The sequence below is a fragment of the Rhea pennata genome, chromosome 5 (genome assembly GCF_028389875.1).
Source record: "Rhea pennata isolate bPtePen1 chromosome 5, bPtePen1.pri, whole genome shotgun sequence".
In the NCBI taxonomy this organism is placed as follows: domain Eukaryota; kingdom Metazoa; phylum Chordata; class Aves; order Rheiformes; family Rheidae; genus Rhea; species Rhea pennata.
In genome coordinates this window covers 38,220,024-38,246,107 of record NC_084667.1, presented here as the reverse complement: position 1 = coordinate 38,246,107, position 26,084 = coordinate 38,220,024, and the positions used below count along the sequence as shown (strand labels likewise).

General features: G+C 46.1%; 1 protein-coding gene across 1 annotated transcript in view; it reads left to right on the top strand.

The window, feature by feature from the left end:
- The first annotated feature begins 291 nt into the window (after positions 1 to 291).
- The window catches only part of SLC22A18 (solute carrier family 22 member 18), a 61,283-nt gene continuing 35,490 nt past the window's right edge, over positions 292 to 26,084 (top strand). The window contains exons 1-4 of the mRNA XM_062576328.1: positions 292 to 465; positions 2,132 to 2,229; positions 4,418 to 4,563; positions 5,399 to 5,531. Coding sequence (XP_062432312.1) covers positions 292 to 465; positions 2,132 to 2,229; positions 4,418 to 4,563; positions 5,399 to 5,531 — 551 coding nt within the window. The remainder of the gene's footprint in view (positions 466 to 2,131; positions 2,230 to 4,417; positions 4,564 to 5,398; positions 5,532 to 26,084) is intronic.

Below are 26,084 nucleotides of genomic sequence, written 5' to 3'. Positions count from 1 at the left end.
CACTGGGCTCCTTAAGCTGGTCTTTACTGTGATGGTCCTTGAAGCAAGGAGCCCACCTGGGACAAGGCTGAGGAACAAGGACCCTGGTTCATTGAGCGGTTGTCTGTGATCCTTTCTGACAAGTAATCAAAGGGGAAAAAAAATAATCCCCAGCATGCTGACTCAGCATGTTTCCTACTGTTAAGCTTTGAACTGTAAACACAGCTTTGCACTTTCCTATGCTCAGTGCTGCCAGGCTGAACACACCTTCATGCGTTTTTTCAGCTGGGGCAGTCTGCAGTGAGCTCTACCATGAGTGCTGCGAGCAACCCAGCCAGCTCTGCGGCTGAGCAAGGAGCAGCACGAGGGAAGATCGAGAATGAAGAGCCAGCAGAGAAAGTCAAAAAGCAGCAAGTGATCCTTGTTGCCTACCTGATTGCAACCCTAGACCTGATCTTCCTGTTTATGCAGCTGGGAGTCATGCCAGTGAGTATGGCTTGCCCTGCTTTGCTACTGCACTGCCTTTCTCTCTTTCAACACTGCCCATGCAGTTTCTCAGCAAAAGCAGAAGAGCTTTCCAGCAGGAAAGAGAGGGGAGAGTGCCTCCTATATAGGAGGCAAGCTACAACCATGTTGTTTGCTGGGTGATTGTCTTCAAAGCAAGTGTATGCAGGCAGTAAAAGCTGGTTTATTACTTGTATTGCAGAAGCACCTAGAGCCCTTTTGGGGCTGAGGGTCCCTGCAGAGACTCTCTGCAGGTGTAGTTTGTGCCTTTCTGTTTTCCTGACTAAGTGGGGAAGCTAAGGTAGTTGAGTGACCTGCCAAGCAGGCAGCAGAAAAGGTAACAGAAGTGGGAGGTTTCTGCTTGGAGTGCTATGCACATGGTCTTGTGTGGGAGTAGTGACGCAGTCTGGCACAGGAATCGTTGCTTCTCACCTACTGACCTCTTCAACCCTCTTTCCTGCTCCAGCAGGAGAGGATTTGAAGGGGAGATAAATGTTGGTGCTGCAGTCTGTCCTTGTCAAACTATCCTGCCTGTGCACAGGGGCTGCAGAGCTGGGCCTGCCACCAGAGAGGCAAGGCAAGAGCGTGCCTTGAAATAACAGGAGGTGTGGGATGTGGCTGACCTAAGCAGTGAGAAGGGCTGACAAGAGGGACCAGGAGCCAGGTGGAGGATGGGAAGCTGTAGGGGGAGGTGGGTGCTCAAAGCAAAGTATCAGCATCTTCTGGAGGTACTGGGGACACTACCAAAGCCATAGGGGAGGGTGTTGCAATGTTCCTAATGCAAGTTGTTGGGAAAGAGTACCAGCAAATACAAAGATAGGTGCCATCTCTCTATATGTGCCCTGTATTTTGTACATCTTCCTTTTTTTTTTTGCCCCCCACACTTGTCCCCTCTCTCGTTTCTTTTTCTGTTCATGCACTTCAAATCTGTGGTAGTCTGGCTGTCCATCTGTATCTCTGGTGCCCCCGTGCCTTTTGGGAGAGTTCGGTAGTTTTGTGCCTCCCAGGCTGGTTGCACCCCGGGTTCTGGTGCTAAGCCATAACCTGAGCCAGTCGGCTGAGAGACGGTTTATTTGTGGCAGATTGGTGTATTCACACTGGGCCATGAGAACAGCTAGCAGGATAGTCTAAATAGCAGCAGTTCTGTTCGTGCGCAAAATAACTCTCCCTAGGAAGCCTGAGAAAGGCACAAAGCCTGCTTCAGGCTTTCTAAATTCCAAGCAAGCAGTAGGTGAGACCACCCAGAGGAGGTTGGCTCTTGGCGTTGTCCTTTTAATATACCCAAGGGCCGGTCATATGCTGCTTATAACGAATAGTCCAGGCTACAGGTAGCAAAGCAGTTTTGGAAAGCACATCTTCATTTACCAGATCCCTGTGCTTTGCCCCGCAGGACCAAGCCGAGCCGGGGAAGTTTCTGGACCTGGGTCCAGAGCGCGCGTCGGGCAGGCAGGCTGGTTTGGGGCACGGCCGCACCTCCGGTGAGCTGCGCTTAGCTGACGGGTTAAGCTGTGTGTGCTGTGAGCTGGAGGAAGCGAGTGCTTAGAGCTGTAGTCCTCTAGATGCAGACCTGCAGCTCTTTATTCAGAAATACAATGTATTTCATTTCCCTGTTCTCATTTTTTTGTTTGTTTGTTTTGTTTGTTTTTAGTACTTGGCAAAGAGCCTAGGTTTGGACTCGGTGGGGTTTGGCTACCTCCAGACAACCTTTGGTGTCCTTCAGCTCGTGGGAGGTCCCATTTTTGGAAGGTAAGTAAGAACAATTCTCATGACCCTTTTCATTCCTGAAAAAAGCCAGGCATTCCTGTATTTTAATAAAAATTCTTTATTTCTAGTTCATGCTCACATTGAAATGTTTGAAGATTTCATAAATGGACAAGGGGAAAATAAATATTGTAATTACAAATACTGCAGCCTAGAAGCGGCCTCTATATTAACTTAGCTACATTTTAATCACAACCGTTTAAGTGTAACAGTATACTCAGGTCCTTGGAGCTTGAGTTCTGATGATTTAATCTTGCAGACATTTTATAGCCATGTGTAAACTTAGAAATGTCACGTGATTGGGAAACCTTTAAAAAAGAGAGTTCTTATTTATTAAGTAAAGCTATCAGTGAAAAGAATGACGGTCATATTATTTCTAGGTCAAGGTCAGCGTGGTTAAAAACAACACTAGAATTCCTCTAGCTTTTATGTGAATATTAGGGACTGATGTATCTACAAGCTCATCTACAGAAACGTAGATTTAGACTGTAAGCTGTAGGGGATACTTTGGCACACAGCGCATAGCACTTTGGGGATCTGATCTCCCAAAGCCTTTAGCTGCTACCACAGAACACACTTTTTTAAATTAATGATTGTAACTATAAAAAAAATTCTTCAGTACATCTTAGAAGAAAATTTATTCCTAATTCCAATAATTAAGATGGTGTAGGTAACCCAGTTTTAATAATTTTTCTATTATTATATGAAATTGGAGAGTTGTATTTCTGTTCTGGGCCTGGTACCGTCTGAAATTGTTTTTTTTTTTGGTCCATGCATGTTATTCACTAGTGTCCAAAAGAGATACTTAATGGGAAGAGGGAAATGGCGTACAAAAATCAGTTTAGGCCTGGGCTCCCAGTGATGCAGTAGAGATTGAAGGTAAGTATTGCCATACTGAAGCCAAAATTTGCAATGTAGATTTGAGATTAAAAGGCTTTTTCTAGATTTGCAAACACTTTGTCCTCAGTGCAGAGGTAGATTTTAATGGAAAGGCGGAAACAATAAAAAATGAAAGTGTGGAAGTAGCTTACATCATTTTTTCTTGTTCTTCTTGACTGATGTTGCTTAACAGCCACGAGAAGATGAAGCACTGAAATTCAGAACAAAACCAAGAAAGCCCTGGAGTGAATAGAGGCCTTTGGGTTACAAACAGCTAGCATAAACTTCCCTGGGTTTGATGTAAACAGAAGTTTTGACCTGTACTTCTTCCTCAACATAAACTCCTTGCATTACTTATGCTTGAGTTTGTTTGTAGACTAGCCTTTTATGCAAGATACCATTTATCTGCTAACTATAACATAAAACGTTAATAAAATGGAGAAAGGAATTGGGAGTGAAAAGCTTTACTAGGGCCTATCTTATGGTAATCTCAGTCCCAGTTGCTAAGTACAGTTTCTGTGGTACTCTTGGACTTTGTCCAAATTAACGTTTTAAAATCTCTTGTAAAACCAATTCATTTAAACCAGGGAGTTGAACAAAACCTGAATCAAAAACAAAACCTAATTTGACTATTTCTTTTTTTTTCCACTTCAAAGGGGAGCAAATTGGAGCCACTATTGCAAAGTCTGTATTGAACCTAAACAGAAAACTTTCTCTTTATTTTTTTTTAATTGAAACCGAGTGAGAACTGTTGTTTTGAACGTGCTCTGGAAAGGAATTGGAATAATTTCAATCGCTATTAGACCTGACCTGAATGTCAGCTGAGCTGCTGTAACTGCCTCTGCCTGTGATAAAACACATTTATTGGTTTAAATGTCAGTGGAAGCAGTTTAAGGAAGCGCAGTGAAGTGCTCATTGCTAACGAGGGGTTTGGTTGTCAGCTGAGCGATGGTAGCTGCTGCCTGTGCCCACATCCCCGGGGTGGGCTGGTTAGCTGCGTTTCAGCACTGTACCTTGCACTTGAGTCCAGGTAAGGCTTCGAGTATTTTTTCATAGGTGTGATTTCTGTGTTTCTAGCAATCCCCAGTGAGGAGAAATTGTCACAGTGCTCAGCGCCCTGTGAGCTGAACTGCTTTGGAAATCCTGCCCTCTTGGGTAGTGAGCACTCCTGAAAATCATTGATCTGCACTTCTGGCAGCAAATAAATGACTGTGTGGCTTGGGTAGTCGTGTGCTGCATTTATAATGTCCTGCATAGTCCCACATCTGAAAACCTTACACACTTTCTGTGCCAGATTTGCTGACCAGTTTGGTGCCCGAACTGCCTTGATGCTTTCCTGTGTGTCCGGAAGCGCCTTCTTCCTGTTGGCATCCATCTCCACCAGCATCCCTCTCCTCTTCCTCTCCCGGCTGCCAGCAGTGTTCATGCATGGGTTACCAGGTAAGGTCGGTCGGGCTGAGGGACTTTCCAAATTGTTTTTGTTGCCCAGCTCCACTGTTCTTGCTCACCTTGCTCAAAATCAACAGGCTCAGCAGCAAGAAGGAAAGCGGGAGGAACATGTTTGTGGCTACCAGGGTTAAAGCAGTAAGAATATGAGGCAGCACATGATACTGGTTAGAGGAAGCAACACTTGTTGCCCATAGACCCAGATCTGTCCTGCTGCATAATCCTGAGCAAACTGTTGGAATTTCCCCGTTTTGGACATAGATAATGGATGCTTGCTTGCAGCACTGCTATCCCAAATACCTCAGCTGCCTTCTCGCAGGCAGCAGGTTTTGTAGGGGAGCTTTTCTCTAACGTGTAGTGCATATAAAGCCTGGGAAAATGGCAATATTAGTCAAAATTATATGTGGTTAGAAAAATGCCTTTCATTTCCCACCAAGCCATTGTGCTCTGATCTGGCTTTCCTAGATACTTTCAGTAAAAAAAAAAAAAAAAAAAAAAAAAAAAAAACAAAAACAAACAAAAAAAAAAAATCCACAACCTTTAGCTAGTAGAAGTCTGTATAACTCACGTAGCACTGCAAGAGGCTAAAAGTTGACAGGGTGTTAAGCCTACTTTTGCCACCCCTAAAGTTGTTTATTTAAGTGGGTTGAGTCTTTGTTTCCCATAATTTATGGACTGAATCAACCCAACTCAGTAGTGTGTAAGCATTTGCCCAAGGTTGCAAGGACTCCTTCCTAGGAAGCACAGTTCCCATAGCCTAAAAAAATTATGCCCACCCCTAGATCCTGCAGCGAGTGTTTCTCTTTTCACTGAATGTTTTTCATGGCAGGTACTCAGAAGGTTATTACAGATCTGACTATTCCTTCTCAACGTGCTGATGCGTTGGGGAAGTTGGGCCTTTGCTTCGGAGTAGGAATTATCGTTGGCTCTGCAGTGGGAGGTGTCCTCTCCACCAAATTCGGGTGAGTGATTGAATTGTCCAGCTGGCCTTGTTGCAACCACTGAGAGAAATGCTAAGGAGTATTTTGGGTGTTTTTTTTCCCCAGCTTTTGATGATATCTTATTCTTTAAGTGTTTAACTGTGCTTGCTGCATTCTTGTGCCAGAGCAAGGCCTGGTACAAATTAGAATGGCCAGAAGATTTCTCTATTAGTAGGTTTTCACTGATTTTTTGGGGTTTTTTTGTTTTGTTTTGTTTTTTTGTTTGCTTTTTGTTTTGTTTTGTTTTTAGCAAGAGGAGTCAATACAGTAAAACATTCTTGGACTGGCTCCTATAGTAAGCCAACCCCTATGTCCTGTTGTGCCAGAGGATGAGGAAGAATTGGCAGCATTACAGTGGTGTTGAATAACTCAGTTGTAGACCCTTTTTTTGCCATGCTGGTGATAGTAAAGGATCATACTAGAATTCCATATTTTGTTTTTCGTAATGCAAAAAAGAACTATTTGCTTTGTTTTTAAGGAGGCCTAGTTGAATAGCTCATCTTCTGCCTCTGTTGATATTGAAGTAGGAAAGATTAAAGTAAAAATAAAATAAAATAAAACAAGCTAAATGAGGAAAATGAGTTTAAGTTTCTCTCCCAGCTCCCTACTGCTTGGAGAAGAGTGTGCAGAAGAGCAATGCACAGCTGCGTAGCCTGCTGTTTAGACATGGTGCTGTATGGTTGCGAAATGGAAATCTCTGGCAGTGCGAAACTCGTGCAAAAATTGATGTGCTTGGAGGGATGCTCAATACAGAACAAGACCTGAGGAAAGAGGAAAGCAAGCTTGGGACAGTGGGGGCAGAAATAAGGAGGTTTAGCCCTGTCAAAGCAAGGCTAGGGACTGAAGCATGCAGCTTTGAGCCGTAAGCACTGCCTTTACACCTTCCACAACCCAGCACGTTGTAATGGACTGCAGCTCTTAGGTCCTGCAATAGAAAAGAAATTCCTGATTTAGAGCGTTTATTTTGCTCTGCTTTTTTTTAATGGACTCTTATTTCTGCAGATTCAGATTAGCATGGAAATAGCTTCTTTTTCAACATTTGTGAGCTTTGTAGTGGTTCTGTAGTGTAGGTTGAGGCTAAAGATGATTAGGGGGAACTCTGGACTTCTGGAGGTTTCCTTTCTCCTAGAAGAAATCAGTGTCACTAAGGTTTCATGTCCACTAGATGTCACCATCGGTCTGTCCTGATAGACCAGGTCTGCCTGCAGCCTTTGCTTGGCCGCTGCCGCAGAGCTGCGTATCCTCGCTCCACTTAATTATCAAGTGAGGTAATGTTCGTTAAATACCAGTTTTCATGAACTGCAGACAGCCTGGTGAAATACCCCTGATTTCAATAGGCAGCGGATACAACGCTTTAGCTTTTCCTGACTTCGGATTGTGATCCTTTTCCTTCTTCATACGTGTTGCAAAACATACGTAATGGTATGTAGCGTGGACATGGTTCACAGGGCATGCCCAGTTACGGTACTGTGTGTTGTGTGTTGCTCCACCAGTTCCCTTGCCGCTGGTGCCTGTTCTGTGTTTGCTGATTGACACTAGGCTGGCTTGGCGGAGCCACGTTGTCATCACTGTACGGTCGCATAAAAGGAAAATTGGAGATGGTTAATTTGGGACTTGGAAGCATTTATGGATGTTGCTACCTAGGTGTCCTCTAAAGAGTGTCATTTTTCATCAAATATGATAACTGTATTGCTTCAGTGTGTGTTAACTGGCTGAAAGTAAAGATTACCTTGGTTTTTGGCTTAATCCTGGGTTATATGCCCATATTTAAACATCAGCGTTTAAACAGCATTGTCATTTCGCAGAAGGATGAGGCTTTCGCTTTCCAGTGGTGGTGCGTCTCAGCCACTGGCTTGTGTCGTAGAAGAGGTGACCGTGGAAAGAATCAGGCGTGGGAGGGATTCCTCCATTTCTCCATTAAACTTGCAGTACATGAATGCAGCCTGGCTTTTGGAGGACGGGGCTTGGTGCTGTCGGGCAACACGACGCTTGCAGATTCCCCAGACTGCTGGGTGCTTGTTTGGGAAGATTCTGGCCCTTATATTTTCCCTGTAATGACAGGAAAATAAGGAGACCATGCTTAAAAATTATATGGCTTTTGAATTTCCTGTGTTAGGGGGTTATTTCGCTCCCACCCGGCGGAGGGCAGCTTCGGCTAACGAGTGGCGCAGGGCTGCTCAGCGCCCAGGGTGGGAGCACCCCAGCGTGGCCAAGCCCCGGAGGGGCACGACGGAAAGCCCCCTGCTCTGCCGTGCCGTGCCGTGCCCTCCCGCGGGGCTGCGTTTCCCCCGCAGGGATCTGTGCTCCCCGCCGGAGGGGCTCGGGGCGCTCGCGTCGCAGCAGACGGGCGCCCACCACGCAAGCGGGACCCTCCTGGCGGCCGCGGCGCAAGGAGGGCTCGTTGGGCTCCAGGCCAGACCCCGCAGGCGCGTGGTACGGGGAGGCTCTGACAGCACCTCGAGCTGCACAGTTACTTCAATTTTTTTCTTTATTTATCACAGAAAAATGATGCAGTCTCCTTCCTTCTAAAATAAGTCTGTCTGTCACATTGTGGGATGTGGCTCTGCCTCTTGCAAATCAAGGAGCTGCTTGCAGGCTTTCTTCCCCCTATTGCATTTAACTACTGGAAACCTCTATCATTAATGTAACCCTTTACACTCGCCCCTGTGCAAACACTGCATGCACCTGCAAAAGAGGAGCCTTCTGTGGGCAGGATGATGGCCAGGCAGATTTATACCAGCTGAGGATCAGGCACAGACCAATTACTTAACACAAGCAGTCTTAATTTCAATCATTTGGAAAGGCTTTTGTGTTTGTAAATTTTTTTTATTTTTAGGTGCATTTTGGTGATCAGTCAGTTGGATCAGGCTTACAGCTATAAGTTCCTAGCTTGCACATAGCTGCTGTGGTACATCCGAGGTCTCTGAGCCTGTAAACTGCTCCACAGACAATCCCCAAAAGGGAGCTAAGAAAAGTAGATCTGGGGTAGGCTGTGCAAAGGTGTCCCCCCCCCCCCCCACACACACACATCCTGAAAAACTGCTAGGGGACTGCAAACTGCAGAAGGTTGTGCACTGCTGGAAAGAGGTGATTCAGTGTTGGTTGTAGACTTTTGTGTCAATGCTGTGGGTTAAGGGTGAAGGAATAAGGCTGGGATTTGTTTTCAAAAGTGGAAAGATGCGCGTAGGTAGCCTAACTGCAAAGGTTTCTTCCTTTCTTCTGGGACTATGATTAATTACACTTGGTTTCTTTTCCTTACTTCTTTCTTTCTAACGAGGACATAGCGGAGCTTTGCTGCATGACCCAAGATTTGTTTGCTTTCAACAGATGGGGAGAGGCTTCTTCGTTTTAGTGACTCAGCTCTGGGCTTAAATCTCTTGGAGCAATTCTTCTTTTGAACTTGGGTTTGGCCAGGAAAATCCCCTTTGGTCTCTTATTTAATACTACCACAGCAGGGCTTGGGGATGGGTTTTTATTTTTCTTTCTGTTGGCCATGCTATTATCCCCCTTCGTCAAGGGGAGAAGAAAGACAGTTTGTTTAGGAGTTTGTTTGCCTGAAGTACGGAATTATACTTTTTTTTTTCCCTTTCCCCCTCCTCCAATAAACCATTTGAGCAATGTCCTCTGGCAGGGAATTTCTTAGGCGGCAGCAGAATGGAAAGACCGTGGGCGTTTCGAGGGCCGAGGGCTGGGCGGGAGCAGGGCGCGGGGCGAGAGGGTTGCGCTCCCTTCCCAGACAAAGCGGAGCATTCTGCTGCCGGGAACCGCTCCTGCCCCCTTCCAGCACAAACCCCAGCGTTTCTCGCCCGGGGACGCCGCCGGCCGAGCGTCGTGGCTCGGTGACGCCGGTACAGGCGTCCCTTTGTTCTCTGTGTCGGGTGGCTTTGGAGGGTGAGGTGGTGTCGGCTTATCTGGGAGCTGTGGCGTGGTCCGTCTGTCGCTCGTGCTCCGCGGCGTGGTGGCATCAGCAGGAAGAACGGGCTGAGCCATTGGACTAGGGAAAGAGTCGAAGACCTTTAGGAGTCAAATCGACTTTTCAATCTGTGGCATTTGGTGGTGGCCTTCCGTGGGGAAAAAAAAAAAACAGGATGAAGGAGATTCAAGCTATTTCTTATTCATTTTTTATCTTAATTTTGAAAGCTGTGGTCCTCATGATTGTGTCTATAAGGTCTACATTAGCCTTGCCGACATGACGTGTTGCATCCCCCATTCCTGCACAGCTTGTTGGAGCAAAGCTCAGGTCCAGGATAGTCTGTTTCTCTCCTCCATCTCCATCCTCTCAGCTTTTCAGCTCTGATGAATTGTTTAACCTGTTCTTGAACCCAAGGACTGCGTCAGCACACTTTGGGTGGAGTTCATCCTAATCTCAGGCATCTATGCTGTAGACAACGACACCTAAATTTGCCATTCAGATTCTGTATGGTTAATGCAGAGGTATGGGCACCTCTGTAGCATGATGCATCTCCTGAAACAGGCCCAAAATAGCTCAAGGAGACTGTCTGCTTCTCCAAGCTCATTTTTGTCTCTGTTACTGCGGAGGACTTCAGGTGAAAGCAGCCAGGGCATCGGTAACTGTTTCCTTGGCCATCTGGGTTTTGGTGGAACAAATTCCACCCTCTGTACCCACATGCAAGAGCTCTTTGCTGCTTAAACTCTGCTGGAAACTTGAGTTCTGGCTGTCTAGCACAGTATTTCCATGTTCATGGTCAAGTCCTGGAGTCTGCTGTTGCATCATACATGTTCACGATGTCACCAGTTGGTCCCAACTGTGCTGCCTTTGTGTGGCAGACAGGTCCACTGCAAGCTCCTCTGCTGACCCTTCCTGCCCTTGGACCTCTGCCTGAGAAAGGACCTGAGCTTCTACTACTTTTAGGCCAGCAATTTTAGAGTTAGGTCCACCGGCTTCCTCCTGTGTATCCATCAGAGGATGGCACTGAAAGTTTGAAGGCAGCCTTGCTCAGTTTTTCTGGGCCTTGGGTAAACTAGGCTCCTTCTTCCCTCCACTCCATCCCAAAGCATCCTCTGAATGTCAGTGGCAGGATGCTCCTCTGTGGTCATTTACCCATAGGTGGGGCCCTTTCCCAAGGGAGGAAGAGCTGGGCTGGCTGCAGGTCCTGGAGTATGGATCTAGCCCTCAAAGGCACGGAGAGGCACCTGTCTGGTGGCTTCCCTCCATGCTACTGCAAGATGCAAGGCTCAAGGGGACTGGGTCAGTGCTGAGCTGTGGAGGCTGCTTGGGGCCTCCTTCCCTCGCAGGAGCTGCCCCTTTGCCTTCTAGTCCTCCAGTGGTTACTGCAGCAGAAGGAGCATTAGGAAATAATGAGGGGGAAAATTTGTATATATGAAAGGGCTAAAGAGCAAGCAAGCTCCTTAGTCTGCTCGCCCCGCTTTCATCTTGCCTGTGTGCCCGGTGCAGAGGCCCTGCTGGAGAGCAGTGCAGCTGCTTTTGGGAAGTGAGGGGATGGTGGGTGAACGTGAGTACGCAGGGTGCCGAGGTGCCCGTCGGCAGAGCTGGTGTTTCTGAAGTTACCCCTACTGCATAATTATGGATATTTGAACGCTGCTCCCTGCAGCCCGTGCTCTGAAAGCACAAGGTTTCGTGGAGGTGCAGTGTCCTGTTTGAGTGTGTGTCTGCTGTTTTCCCACAAGGCTGCGTGGAGGTGGTAGCAGACTTATCAAGCCTATCATAACAGTCCTGAAGAATAAATTTTTTTTTAAAAAAACCAGAATATTATGGAAGGGCCCAAAATACTTCGGTCTGGTCTCCCCAGTGGAAGCAGCATCAGGAAGGAGTCCTTGACCCTTGCTGTGCAGGTTACACAATAATCCAGTGTCTGCTCGTGACTCACTACAGCTTCATCTGCTCTTCCCACTCCTGGAATATTTCGTGACTGGACAGCAACTGTGGCAATGTCACTGGGGACCAAAATCAGGGGAAATACTGTTTTCTTTGTTAACACAAAATAGAAAGCACAGAACAGTCTGTGGTTAAGTCCTTGAGCTGGGATTTGGGACTTGGCTGTGTCGCAATTTTCCTGTGATCTGAGTAAGTCGTCTCATCCCTCTGCACTTTTGTTCCTCATGCATCGGATGGGGCAATGAGACTTTTTTTTTTCATTCCACCCCTTGCCCCGATTCATTTATGATATCATTGTTTCAATTATATAGTCTTTGGGATGCAGACTGTCTACCACAAGGTGGGTGCATGCAAATACCTATTGCCTAGGGGGAATGCATCCAGTGTTTCCTGGACTTACCTCTTCTTCTGCCTCTGGCATCCTGAACAGGTAGAGTCCTTGTGAGCACAACTTGTATCCATCTTTCAGGAGGAAGTTGTTTCTGATATTTTTTATTCTTTATCAGAAACAGATGCATGCTAGCATTTTACTGTTCCAGAAAAGCAGCAGGGAAAAGCCAGGTCAGCCAGCCATAAGGGTCAGTGAGGCTGAGGGTAGCCACCAGAAGAAGGGGCTGAGGTGCAGGGCTGCAGAGTGCTTAGCCTCGCAGTAGGTGCTGGTGACAGCGTGGGTGGAAGAGTTTTACCCTTGGTCATGCAAGCACATGACAAGGCACTCTGCTTTAGATTGAAAGGATCATGCATACATTTAATTTAGATCTGCTTCTGCGAACGAACCTAGCCTTGTCGTGGGAGAGTCTGGCAAGCTTGGGGCAGGAAGGATGTGGTTCTTGTGTGGGAAGAAATATCAGACAAGGTAGGGAGGAAAGATTGGGATGAATGGAAATGTGCAGCATTGAGTGCATGTGGAGGGTGGTTGGGAAGGAGGAGGACTTCGGGGCAATGACCTCTGGCTCAAAGATCTGGAGGGAAAGGCTTAGTGCTTTTAAATTTACTGAGGCCTCTGGGACAGCAAAATTGGCACATGAAGGGGCCTGGCTGGAAGGAAATAGGGGAGCATTTCCAAAATTTGCCTTCGTTTATAGAGGAGGGAAGAAGGACCTGCTACTCTTCTCTGTTTTACTGCTGCCTGAAATAGGGCTGCTGTAGATGGTGAAATAGCTGTGCTATTGGAGGAGTTTGGGGTCTGGGTATTAAAGCACCTTCCTGGTGCTTCCCTCCTGACCGGAGCTGGCTGCTACTGCCCCACGGCTGGGAGAGGACAGGAGACTGCTAGGACAGGGCGCTCAGAGCCAAGCGATAGCAGTGCGACTTTCCCATGAACTACTCCATGCAGGTTTTCATTTCGTTATGATCTCTTTACGAAACACTCCTCGCGGCCGCTTCACCAGCCTACAAGAACCAAAGGTGCGCGAAGCATCCTGGCAGCGATGCAGCCAGAGGGCAGAGCGGTTTCTGAATGGCCGTCACCATGCTTACCCGCGCGCCCGTTGGGGCTTGTCCTGTCAACCTGCCAAACTGTATGCTATCACAAGGAAGGAAGGAGGCATTTTCAGTGTTGAGAGGGCAATGTTTTCTGCAACGCTTGAGTTGCAGACTCCCGCCTGCCTGCATTGTGCCGCGTGGTTCATGAAACACCACAGGTGACAAGTAGCAACGCAGATCAAGGAGGAGGGCTCTGCCAGGGGTGTGATTGCAGAGGCTGGGTGCTGTGGTGGGGGTGTGCCATTTGTATGGGTGTATCGCTGTGTACTGAGCCCACAAGAGGCCTGTGGTGCGCAGTGGGGGTCACATCAGTCCTTCAGGCCAACAGTTGCCCATTGCTGCTCCGGTGCATCAGAAATGGTGGTATGTCGGGGCAGAGCGTTGTCCTGCTAGGTGAGAGCAGCTTCCCACTGCAGGTCACCTGGCATCTTGTGGACATCATAAAAGGCCCTGTGGGACCATTTTGGGCATAATTGAACGACAGACCTTGGTGGACACGAGATGGAGCGACTGGCTAGCTGGCAGGGTTTGAAGGAAGGGAGGAGCAGTGTGATTATGATAGCACTTTCCAAAGTTCATGCTCCGTGGGGTCCCAGGGACCTCAGGGCCACTTAGTTTCCTACAGATTCCTTGGCATGACCCATCTCTCCTTGAAACCTTCCTCCATCAGCATTCGCCCCTTATCTCAGCTCAGCAGCTTTGGAGAAGCACAGTGGCACACCTCATTGTCACTGGCTGTGATTTACTCTTGCTTTGGAGGCACTTTGGGTGTCCTAGGAGTGACGTGGGTGCTGCATGTTCATTAGGTGAATTTGTTTCTCTTTATAAGCATGTAAGGTGCTCTGCTCTCCAACTGTTCCCTGAAACAGAGGAGCAGTGATTTGGCTTTTTGGAAATGACTGTGGGTTTTTCAGTCTCCCATTTGGGGATGGCTGACATGGATTTTCAAAGGCTAGGAATTTAGCACTTCTGGAAATCTGGCTTGTTTAAGGTAGTTTGAGTTCAAGATCTAAAATCTTTGAATATTTTTGAGTATCTGGGGCAGCATCTGTTTGTTTGTTACTACAGCTAGTATTGCTTCAATTTTAATTTATTTTTCTTGTGGAGAGGCGATTATATAGCTAATTCTTTGTGGTCTGTATGCAATATTAACTTTCTTGGTCTTGCTCAATGTTCCTTTATTCCCTGGATACCCTAGGCTGAAACTTTTGGACTAATTATTCCTTGACAAAACTTTGTTCTAATTCTTTTGAAATCTGCGCTGTCTCTGCTTTTGTAAGATTTGATTCACTCCTGTTCTTACCCCAGGGTGTGTGATCTAAGACTTATTCAAGTCATTGGAAGTGTTTTGTAGAGGAAGGAATGAAACCTTCATAAACCTAGAAGAACCCTTCTAGGTGCTTTTTAAAGAGCAACTAGAAATACCCTCAGATATGCCACCTGGGGGACATCTGAGAAATGCTTACCGGAGGCAAAAGTCTTGAATATAGTGGTTGGACTTAAAAAGGTAGCACTAAAAACACTTAATGGTTATTACAACTGAGAAAAGTAAAAGGCTTATGCTTCAGATTTTTAAGCTTACTTATAGAAACTTAGAAAGGCTCTTTCCTAGTACAACATTGTATAACAGATTGTCTGTATTCTAAATTGGTTGAATTTCTCCTCATCCTCTTTTTAGCTGTACAGGCCCAAGTGGTTATTAGACAGAGGGTGGATTGTTTTTTGCTGGCTATATTTTCCAATATCGTTTGCGATGTGTCCCAGTCTTCCAGGAGTTTCTATCAGGAGAAATAGGAGACCCTCTTTTAGATGGACCTACAGAAGTTTAGAAAATAAAATTTGAAATCCTTGTTGAAGAACTCCTTTAAGGTAATTGAAGGAGTCTGCAGTAACAGGTAATATATTTACACGTTGGTGGTTGGTGAGATAAGCCTCGTGCTTCATACTTGTGTTCTCATTGCATGCGATTACATGGTCGGGGTGGCTAATTGCTCAGCTGTAATCTGTCCACCCTTCCAAAAGTTGCATCAGTTTGATTGCTGTGTGGCAAGGGCATTTTTCAGAGGGAGTCTCCTGGCTCATGAAGGATTCACAAAGCTTTTCCTCCGTGTTTGTATAAAGTCTGATTTTTTTTTTTTTAACTTTTTAAATAATTTTTTGGTTCAATTGTGGCAGGGAAGAGGAGTTTGCAAAAGACAGAAAAGTACATCTGTGGCATCAAACTGCTCTGACTAACAGTGGAGATAAGTCACCAAAAGGTTGCCAAAAATACAAACGCTGCATTTACTATCGAACCATCCACTATGAGCAAGTCCCAGTTTGCCCTCCTCCAGCTGCACAAGTTCAAGCTGTGCTGGGCTCGTGAGAGGCCAGATGCCTAGATGTGTGCAGTGGGAAAGGGAAGGCAGAACCCAAGATCAGGTGATATAAAAACTACTGCTAAGTAAGTAGCCAGAATCATTGAGCTAGGAGGTAGCGCCTCATGTATCTGCACATCTGCCCTGACAGAGGGACGCCAGAGCGTTCCTGGCGCCGGGCAGAGGCGGCATGGTAGGAGAAGTAGAGCGCAGGAATGCAAACAACGTGCCATAAAGGGGCAATGAAACAATTTGATGGCAAACCTGGACGCTTCGTACTGTGGGCCATGATATGTTTCTGGACTTTGGAAATGAGCCATCCGAAAGTAAATATTTAGTCAGCCCTGCAAGCCGTCTGAAATGCATGACATGCCTGCGGCAGGGGTACTTTATCGGTAATGAGGCTGACTTTAATTTGCCAAATGTGACTGCTACTAATAAAATGTAAAATCAGAAGAGATGTAAAGATGTGGGTAAATTTAGCAGTCAACCATGTCCTATCTCCATCCTGGACATTTGCATTGTTGGTGGGAGGAGACCAGTCTGTCACTTCTGTGAAGGGTTTCTGCAGGGCACAGGGAGTTTTTCCCCCACCATTTCTGGCCCTGATGGGTTGTGGCTTTTCAAACGGGTCCTGCTGCTGGGCTGTGGCACACAGCTGAGCTTCACTGTCACTAGTCAGTCTGTGGACGTGAGTGCAGATGTTTGACCTTTGGCTAGGACAAGGTGGCACTTCTTTGACCAAAAGCAGCAGCTTTAGCTTATGATGGCAGGGGTAAGCGGGTGGAGCAGAAAGCAGCACAGAGTCCCAGCACCAAGCAATGGGCATTGCCACTGGCACACAGAGGGACATGCAGCCAAACACTGAATGGGCACCTGCATCTAGCACTTTGAGTTAAAATGAGGCAAACCAAGCAAAAGCTTGGGAAGGAAAACGAGCTGTTTTACAGCCAAAGCTTAATTACGTTGATCTAGCAGACTCCCTTGCAACAGAAGGGGCTATTGGAGGAGCAACACGTCGTGCTGAGCGAGAGGGACAAAAGGCGGCAGCAGCAGAGAGCCGCAGCCTTGACAAAGCTTGGCCGAAAGCAGAACCCCAAATCTCAAAACGTGGCTGTTGAAAACCTGCAACCCAAACTGTGTGATGTTTGAATCCAGGATCTGTGTTTTAATTCAGCTGAGAGACAAGCCAGCTACAAAATGTCGATCTGGGTTCAGGTTACAATTCTGCTCCCCAAGGCTATTCCAGGTGTTCAAATACAAGCGTTTGGCTCAGGCCCATTCTAATTAGACATATTCTTTAAAAGTATTTTCCTTCCTCAGCTCCTATGCTTTTGGCTTGTCTCCACTAGCCCTCTGTGCTGTGCTAGAACAGAGTTTTCTGGGTATATTAATTGGGCTGTTTACACACCTGGTTTCCTGCAAGAATAGACACCTAGCTCCTCCTTTTGAAAAGTCTAGCCAAGAGGCTGTAAACAGGAATTGTGCTATGTCTGGAAAAGCTGAGCTGCTCCTTATCTGCACTCCCTTAGGCTGTGGGAGCATCAGCAGCTGCAGACATGGGTCAGCTGAGCATGGAAACTGGCTTGTGCTCTCTTCCCACCATTCCTGTCCTCCCACCTAGCTTCATTCCCCGGAGCTGAGGAGCCACCTCTTCTTTTCAGCTCTAGCACGCAGGGTGGGTTATTGCCTTTTAATGTGACAGTGAGAAAAAAGGAGCCCTACGTGGCTCTTGGGTCAGCACAGATGCCTATTTTGCCTCATGTATGAAAGCTGGCAGTGTCATCCTGGAGCTGTGTCCCATGCATGACTTTTGATGGGACTTTTCCTTTCTAGCTCTGGAGCAGGAATAAGACTCAAAGTAGAGGCTGCTGTCTATGACCTGCAGCTCTGTTAGGGCTGCTTGCAGCATCCCAGAGCTGCAGGGGCACTTCTTTCACATCTGGCATGATTAGAAGTCCTCCTAACCCTGGCTGAATGACACAGGCAACTGAAGTATCTTCCCTGGGATGCATTTTTGCATGCTTCTTGGGGAGGAGATACCTGCAGCATTCAAGGTCCATGAATAGAAGAGGCTGTGTGGAAAAGGTGGAGTTTCCCTTCCATGCATTTTGAATGAGTTTTGCACATAGGGCTTTATTTCCCATTAAGTAAAGGCTTGATTCTGTCCAAGATCCCTAAAAGCTGCGATGGATTCCTTATCTGCTGTACCCTTCAAATCATGGCTTAGGGGCATCTTAACCCATCACATAGCTCACAGAATGACTATGGAATGGAAAGGTAGATGTGTGTGGTCACAGATCAGGTGAAACAGTCCCTCGTCGTCCCCTTTGGGCTTAAAATATACAAGCATAAATAAGTTCCATTGCACAGCTTTGATTTCAAGGCATAGGGGGAGTAAAAAGGCAGCACAAAATCGTCTAGCTGCTATTGTCAAGGATTCTTTCTGAGACAGGTAGCATTGACAAACCACATGATATGTCCCTCAATGCTAAAGAAACAGATCTTCAGCTGCTGCTAGGGAATCTCCCTTTCTACCAATGTAGAGTCTGCACATCTTTAAAATGGTCTGATTTTGTGGGCATGGCATCGGGTTCTAAATGCCACTTTGCAGTTAATGTTTTATGGGATGCCCTTGAGTTTACTTGACTGCTTCACTTTTTTTGGAGAAGATTCTTTCAACTTCATCTGGAAAATATCTGTTTAGCTTTATAAAAGGCCTCAAGTGTTAAACACTAGGAGTGTTGTGGTCTGCAGCTTGTGGAACATGCTGCTGCTGTGCTGGCCCTTGGTGTATTTAGCTTTCTGTGCTTCATGAGATTTTCAGAGCGCCGTTCATGAAGGCTGCTCTAGCAGTGCCTCTAAGGCAGGTCCTGTGCCTTTCTTTGGGAAGGGGAACGCAAAAGGCTGGGAACAGAGGACAAAATCAAATGCACCCTAGGGCAAAATTTGCTACCCAAATCCTGGACCACCTAGGAGCTGAAAGTGCTCTTCAGATACTGTTCCCAAGACACTGAGCTGGAACCCAAAATTAGATGCAAAGATGGCCAATGGAGAATAGAAGCAGTGATGGAGGTGCTTGTGCTGTCGGAGTCTTCTAGCCACCCCTTCTGGTGCCTGCACAGCTCCTGAACACCCAGCAAGCAGCAATTTTATTGTTGAACTTTCTGTTGGCATTAAGTCTTACTTGGCTGTTGAGGTTTTGGTTACATGCCACAAGCAAATGTGCTGAGTTGGAAGGGCTGGGAAATCTCAGCTCTGAAAAGAGAGGCCCAGAAGGACAAAGGTGGCAGGTATTCTCAGGCAGGCTCACGTCAAAACTTTTTGCGGAGGGAGAGAGCTTATTACATCATCTCAGTTACCTTTTTTCCTCCTGCGTAATCATGCCCATCAGCTAAAGAGAATGGGCACTTTCTACTAGAAATTGGTGGCTAGCTGGATCCAGCATGCAATGGCATGACTGTTTGTGCTGTACTCTCTGCTTCTGCTAATGGTATTAAATCAAACAGGAAATTATTTTTGGAGCAGTGAAGCATGTTGAAACATAGCAGTATGCAGCTGTTTGCGTAACCAGAGTTTTGGGAGAACTGTCTCAGTTGTTGCCAAGCAGTTGACTTCCTAAACTGGTGAGAAACGGTTTTCCTGTTCCCAGAGGAATGAGCAAATCCCCTCAGGCGTAGTAGGTTAGGTTTGATTCAGCATCTATCATTCCTGTAATGTTTGCTTTGAGGCAAGGAAGGTCTCTCCTGCTTCTCAGCAAGGGTCTGAACAACTTGATTGCAACTCCCTCGATTACCGTTCAGCCCTCTGCTCGAAAGTAAATGACCTGCAAAATAAAAGCTGTCCAGAATTTCAAATGCATTGCACTTGACTCTAAACAGAAGTCTAAACCTGATAAATTGCCCGTGCTTGAAGTGAAACATCAGTTCTACCTAAATCTGACTTTCTGTGCCGTGTTTTGCAGGGTTTCTGGTGTCGGTATGGCCCTTCTGTAGGTAACTCCTCGTGCACAGGCTCTTTGCAAGGATGAATCTTGGCACTTGCTCTGCTGGCATGGAGTCACTGCTTTGGCATCGCTTTCTCAGCTTGGCTCTTTCAGTCTCTCCACAGAATCCACCCCCCCCCCCCTTAGGCTCTTTGAAACTAGACTGTTTTCACTGGTCAACCAGCATACAGGCTTTCCAGATCCTAGGAAAGCCAAGTTTATGTAAACCAGGTTGGCAGCATTTCTTGGCTTTCTGCAATAACACCTCTCCGCTCAGTGGAGCTCTTACCTCTGGCTCTTAGCGTACTTGCACCTTTTCACTTTCTAGCAATGTTGTTTGTACCTTTTTCTGCCTCCCTTAGCTGCAGTGTTCTTTTAAGCTAAGGTCCAGTCGCTGGCCGCGTGTCCCCAGAATGGCTCCAGCCACACGTTGAAAGGGCTCGCACGCAAAAGGTTCATCTCCCAGAGCTGTGCTAGGCTCTTATTCCCTCATCCCAGAGAAGAAATGAACTCCCTCAGTGTTACTAAGCCTTCAAGAGAGTAAATACTTTCATACATGCCATTCATAAGTATTTTACACATCAGTCACAGCTTCCCCCCCCCCCCCCCCCCCGAAGCTCCCTTTGCTCTCCTAGTTTGACTGCCCAAGGTAGGGTAGTACTGGCTGCACCTCTTATCTTTATGCCTTTTAATGTTTCTTTCCTCCTTTTTTTTCTGGTCACTGAGCAAAGCTTGGCTTTTCTCTGGCACGAGCTGTGACAGCTTACCCTTGTAGAGACCCCTGGAAAACCCCTGCGTTTGACTTCAGTTTGCGGCAACACGAGGCTGATGCTGAAAGCTGAATCTAGCAGCCAGCTACACCTGTAAGGGCCTGTGCGAGGCAAGAGTTTGTTAGAAATAGAAGAAAATGAAGGGGATGAAAGCCAAAAGGAATAAAATAGAGCTAAGATGGTTATCTCAAAGCAGACTTTGGTGTACACTGGTTAAAAAAGAAGAGTCATAGGGCTATGTATACGCCTATAGTTCCCGTTGTCTGCAGTGTTTGTCAGTCGGCTGTTGGCTGGAATGGCTGCCTTTATTTGAACTGGTTTTTTTCACTCTTGTCCCAGGACTGTAAGGGGCATGAGTATGTTGCTGGATTTGAAGCACGTGGGTAGTTCCCCGTAAGTCTGTCATTTGGCTGCACGCTTTGTTTCAGGTCCTGTCGCAGGAGCTGCCTCTCAACACCATGTAAAGCAGCTTGCCGCTCTGTAACGGGTCTGCAGGGTACTTCAGAACAGAGTACTTCATAAAATAGCATTGTTAATGTTAGGTTATAGGTTTGACTTGTGTTAGCTGGTAAGAATAAACTAAGGCCAGAGCCAGAGAGAGGCCGATTGGTCTGGTGCAGATGGGATTTAAATTCTGCCACCAAAATCAGATGCTTGCACAGAAGGGAAGGACCGAGTGAGCTTTGAGTAATTTCAAAAGCTTGATAGGAATATAAAGCTTTTTTGTTTGCAGACTTATTATGTCATCCCTTAGTCATGCAAATGTCACCCCATAAGAACGCCCAGAAGAAAGACCTCTCACATTGCTGCCTTGTTCTGGAAAACTTGCTCGCTGATCATTCAAGACCACTGACTCCTTCAGCCCTATGCCTCTTTCCAAACTGCTGCATAATGGAGAGAAATTCCCTGACACACTGAAGGGGGGGGGTGGAATCCAACACTCAAATTGAGTCAGCCTAAAGTATTTCGAGCTTTCCAGTTGGGTCATTAAATTCTCATCTGGCCTGGTTATAATTAGCAACGTTGCCTGTTGCCTCCATGGGTGTTCGGCTTTGTTACTGTGATGCTAATGCAGTTCTGCAAGCTGCGGCAATAGAGCTGTCCTCTGGGTTAGCAAAGACCTTGCTGGAACACCAGATACGATGTTTTGCTATTCTGCCTAAAAGTTTTAGGAAAAGTAGGTAAAGAAATTGGTAATTCACTTTACAGTAACCTGGTGTGAAACCAGGGGCCAGAACCAGGGTGTTTCTTGCTATCACTGGGCAAAGGGGTGCCAGGCTTCCTTGTGCTGATACTCTGTGCATCTAAGGAGGTATCTGCTCAACATGCCATCCACTTGAATTCCTCCAGCTTTGAGCATGGAGTTTCTTTCTGTTTTTTAAGTTATTTTCTCTTGTTCTAGTTGTTCCCTGTGGGGCATGGTTGTGCCCTGCACCTTTTGCTTAGCTGTACGTTTATTTTTATTGATTTGATTTGGGGGGGAGATGGGACAAAGGGTCTGCACACCCTCCAAGGTGCTGGTCCATCTCAAGTGTCCTCTTTGCTTTACGTTTGACCTATATTTCTTTTCTTTGCCATACTAAGTTGACCTAAATTGCTCTGAAGCTGCTTCTCTTTTTGCTGAAATTTAAGCCATTGCTCCATTGCTGCTCTTGAGTAGACAGGACTGTACCCTAAGGTCCTGGGGTTGGAAAGGCTGTACCTTTGTAAATGATATCAGGCTGATGTGGCTTAGGAATGTTTTTTTAACGCCACCAAGCCCCCTTTGTTTCGTTCTCCGTTAGCTGGTGTCTCTTGTGTTCGTTGCCTGTGGGTCTGAGGAGGAGGCCGTGGCGGTGGGTTTTGCAGGGCCATCTTCTTAAACATCAGATGGGTGAGTGCTTTGTCACCCTGACAACTTGACTGAAGACCAAGCAATGGAAACCCATGGGATGGTGGTGGCTTTAACTGGAACCTCGCACTTTATTCCCTCCAAAGTATCTCTGTGGCAACCATCCTACAGAGCTTCAGCCCAAATTTCTTGGGACCTAAACTGAAGTGTATAATGAGTTATACACCAAAAGGGTGTAACATCTTCCAACAATAAACTGTTATCTCTCACATAAAATGAAGTCAATATTAGCTTTGGAGGCTGTTATTCGTGCAATACAAAGGAAGGAAGCAGCTTCGGGCTTTGAAGTGCAGTAAACTCAATTCATTTTAGTTTAAAATTGCTCCGATAAATCCCGCTTCCTCTGATAAATGCAGTGCGTAAATCTGAAGCGGTGTCATTATTTCTCAGGTGATATTTTACCAAAGGGTAGCTGTAGGGAATGGTTTAATTTCCTTTGTCACCTTATCTCTGGAAATCATTTCAGTTCCGTTTCAGTGAAGCATGAGACTAAAAAGAGTTTTATGTCTCTTTGAACTGCATGGTCTGAGGCTTTGTTCTGAGGAATGAGGATATAATGAAGCTGGGGCCAATAGCAGGAGGACAAGTGAAACATGTTGAGGCTTGTCCTGCCCGATGTTTTTCCCGTTTCATTTTTTTTCCTTGCAGCTATAGCACTGATGATTGGGAATTTCCAGCCAATAAAGTCTTGGTCAGCCTCAGGGTGACGTGCTCTCAGCTAGATCTGCTCTGGACTGTTTCTTTTCCACCCACCTCAATGTCCATCGCTCATCACTCTTTGATTTTCGTGTTCTCTCTGGGAGAACTTTTTCCATGTGTTTGGTGGGGTTTTTTTTTCCCCCCAATTTCTTCTCTTTTTGGTTGTGTTTTGATTTAAGAAGTAATAGGTCTCTGGAATGACTTAAAGGAAAATATTAACCTGACTAAAAGCAACCAAAAATGATCACCCCTAAAGCCTTCAAATGCTGTCAAGTTTTGCTTTTAGGAATTCTCATTAGTGGTGTAATTGAAGTACAGCCCTTGTTGGCCATATCTGGAAATACAGCAAGTTTTACGTAGTTTGTGTCATTTGGTAATAGATTGCCTTCTTCTGTGGCCAATTTAGCAGCTAGCCTTGATTTGTATCTGGGATTAAGTATAAAGCCATTGTTAGTAAACCCTTACCACTACGTCTGTTCCCATTAAGCCTCCTCTCCTGCTGTTATCTGATGGCTTATCAAAGGGGAATTAATTTTGAGTCTTTTCTTGCTATGAATCAATGTCCCTGCAGCATGCCTTGGATTTCTGTATTGACTGCTGCCGTTCTGATGGGTTTTGTCAGGCATCGTCTGTCTTCTGCTGATAGCAGGCCAGATCCAGTAAAGAGTTTTCAGCTTGATAGGGCTCCTCATGAGTAAGTCCTAAAGTAGCAATGGAGATATCACGTATTTTGGAACTCCTTGTGTGCATGACTTCTCCTGTCAATGGCCGCTACAATATGCAGTCTCAACATTGCACCGTGAAGATGCTGCAAGAGACAGCAAGTTAGGGATGCCCATTGCATAAGCTTTGCAGCTCCGTCATGGTAAAATGCTTTCAGGGAGTCTGAGTAAAAGAGGAGAGGGAAAATGCAGTCTGCTGGCCAGAGCACAACACTTGCACGTAAAAAACGTGATTTTTAGTCTCTTTCCCCCTCCAGCTTTGTGAAATTTTGCCAGGGCACTTTACGTTTTCTGTGCATCATTGCCTGTCCCTACCTGGGGGTTGTTAGCACCTCCATCACCCATGGCGGGGGGGGGGTAAGAATAAATGCACTCAAGTGTGATATTTTCAGCTGCTATTGTTATCGAGGCTTAATGAAGGGATTGGGAGAGTAAATGTCAGGGATGATGCTGGGTAGTGCAGCACAGTTGCATACTCTTCAGGATTGTTCCCTGTGAAGCTGTTGATGCAGGTCTGAAGATCCTTGTGCTTCGCGTACCGCAGAATTCCCCTGCCGCTCTGTACAGGTGCACTTCCTACAGGCTCTTGCTTGGCAGTACTTTGAAGCCCGGGTTTTCCTGTGTACTCTTGCTGCAAATGAAATTGGAATGAAATCACATCATTCTTTTTCATTGTGTCCAGGAAAGAAGAAAACCACTAGCCACCTAAATAAGTAAATAATTTCCTCATCAACCAAATTTTCTGTTTATGTACGCATGTTTGGTGTACACTAAAAGCAGCCAGCCTCTGAAATGCTCCAGGATATCACAAGAGACAGTCTAAAATCATTGTCACTGCCAAGTGTTCCCTAAGATGTCATGCCAAAGAAGTATGTGGCCTCCAGGTCTTGCAGCAACAGATGGCTTGAAGTACAAGTCTTCTATGTACAGCAAAACCAACTGTGCAGTAGGCCAGTGCATTGCTCATTGAAGCTACAGAAATGCATAATCAGAGGTTTCCAAACTTCTCTGCAGACAGCTGGCTGTTTGTCCAACTCTTACTCCTCCTTGTTTCCAGCTGCGAGTTTGCAGTTAAACACAACTGAAAATATAGTAAATACTTCGCTAGCAATTTTCCTTGCAAGTCCATCAGGTAGCCTGCAGTTGCTGTCGTCTGGTGGTGAAGGGAGCAGGACTGTGCTGTAAGCATGCGAATGGGTGGAGAGGCTGCTCATGAGGCTGGCTCAGATGTGGTTCCCGGCAAGTGCTCCCGTAAATAACAGTTTAGCGTAATACAGCTGCAGCTGACTGGCATCCCCATAGGTGGTCTCAGGAGTGGGGCCAAGATTAGATGTTGTATGGGGAGTGAAGAAGTCTCTTTTCTCCTGAGGGGGTAATAACTCCAATGGAGAGCTGAGGTGTGTTAGGCAGAGCTTGAAATGCAACTGCTCCACCAGGTTTGCAGGTAAAGGCTGTTCATGTTCAGGACTTTGGCAACGCTAAAATGCACTGAGCTGCAGAACATGCATAGAACACCCTGCAATTACGTTTGACTCGTATGAAGTACATTAAGTGGCTTTTAATTCAAAATTTGCTCTGAAAAGTGCAAGCAAGTTCAGTTAATACTTAACGTGCTTTTTGGCCCAAATCAATTTTTTTATTATTATTATGTCAACTAAGGATTTGAAAATGTATCATTTAGTACAAAGGTTTTTAGCCATTCCCTGACCATTGTTTGTCCTACCAACTGCGCAGGGGAGGAAACTAATGCAGATATGCAAACTTGCAACTCTGAAACACAGAGCAACTTCCTTTCTGAGTGTATTTAATATACAGAAACCATCATCATTATGGGATGAGAGAAACAAAGTATTTAATTGAGAGAGTTCAGTAAATATAGTAACAGTGAGACCATTCTTGGTTTGAACACATGAAGCCTGTCCCAGCAAGCAAATTGTGTGCCTTTAATTAATGGTTTCACCCTTCTGCTTATTGAAGTCAGATGACTCACTCTTGTGCAGAAGCCTGTTTCCGGGGGCAAACTGTTCATGAAATCAAATCAGCTGCACCACATCCCTAAGGCTCTGTCTTTGCTGGAAAAGGGGTTGCTCTTAAGGGACCTGTTGTGTGGCCAAAGAGGTTGGAGCAGAGTACTGGAAATGGTTCCACTTGTCATGTGAAACATTTAATTTGTGACTTTTGGGTGTTAGTGTTCAAGTATTGCTTCCCGTAGAAGACTAGCCGTGATACGTCCTTTTTCTGCCTTGTTGTAAGGCCTTACTAGACAAAAGGCACTGGAGTCCTTGATGAAGCTTGTCAACTTTCTTGCACCTTGAAGTAGAAGGTGTTGGCTGTGACTGCTTATTTTGAAAGCAGGATGTCTGTGCCTTACCTCTGGTAGGATGTCGCATTTACAATTTTCTCCAGGTAAAGAAGTAATTTGTTTTGCCAGGGATTACTTTGCTTAAAAGTGTCATTTGTTTGAATGCAGTTTTGGTAAAAGACCAAATTCAGCTGTCAGACTTGGCTAGTCAAGGCGTTTCCTATTCACTTCCTTAGCCTTTGGGTTTAGGGTGTGGAGGGAGCACTTAAGTTTGCATGAAATAAGAACTCCTTTCTTGGATCCCAGCAAACTCAGTGTCCTGCTGACAGCAATGACCTACGGAAGTAGTGGCTCCAGTCCCCTGATGGGAAGACATCGTGTCACCTCTAGGTGTTGGCAAAACAAGTAGTTGCCTACTGTATAAAACAGTCTGCCTATGGTCCCACTTTCTACTTGCCCATGCCAGG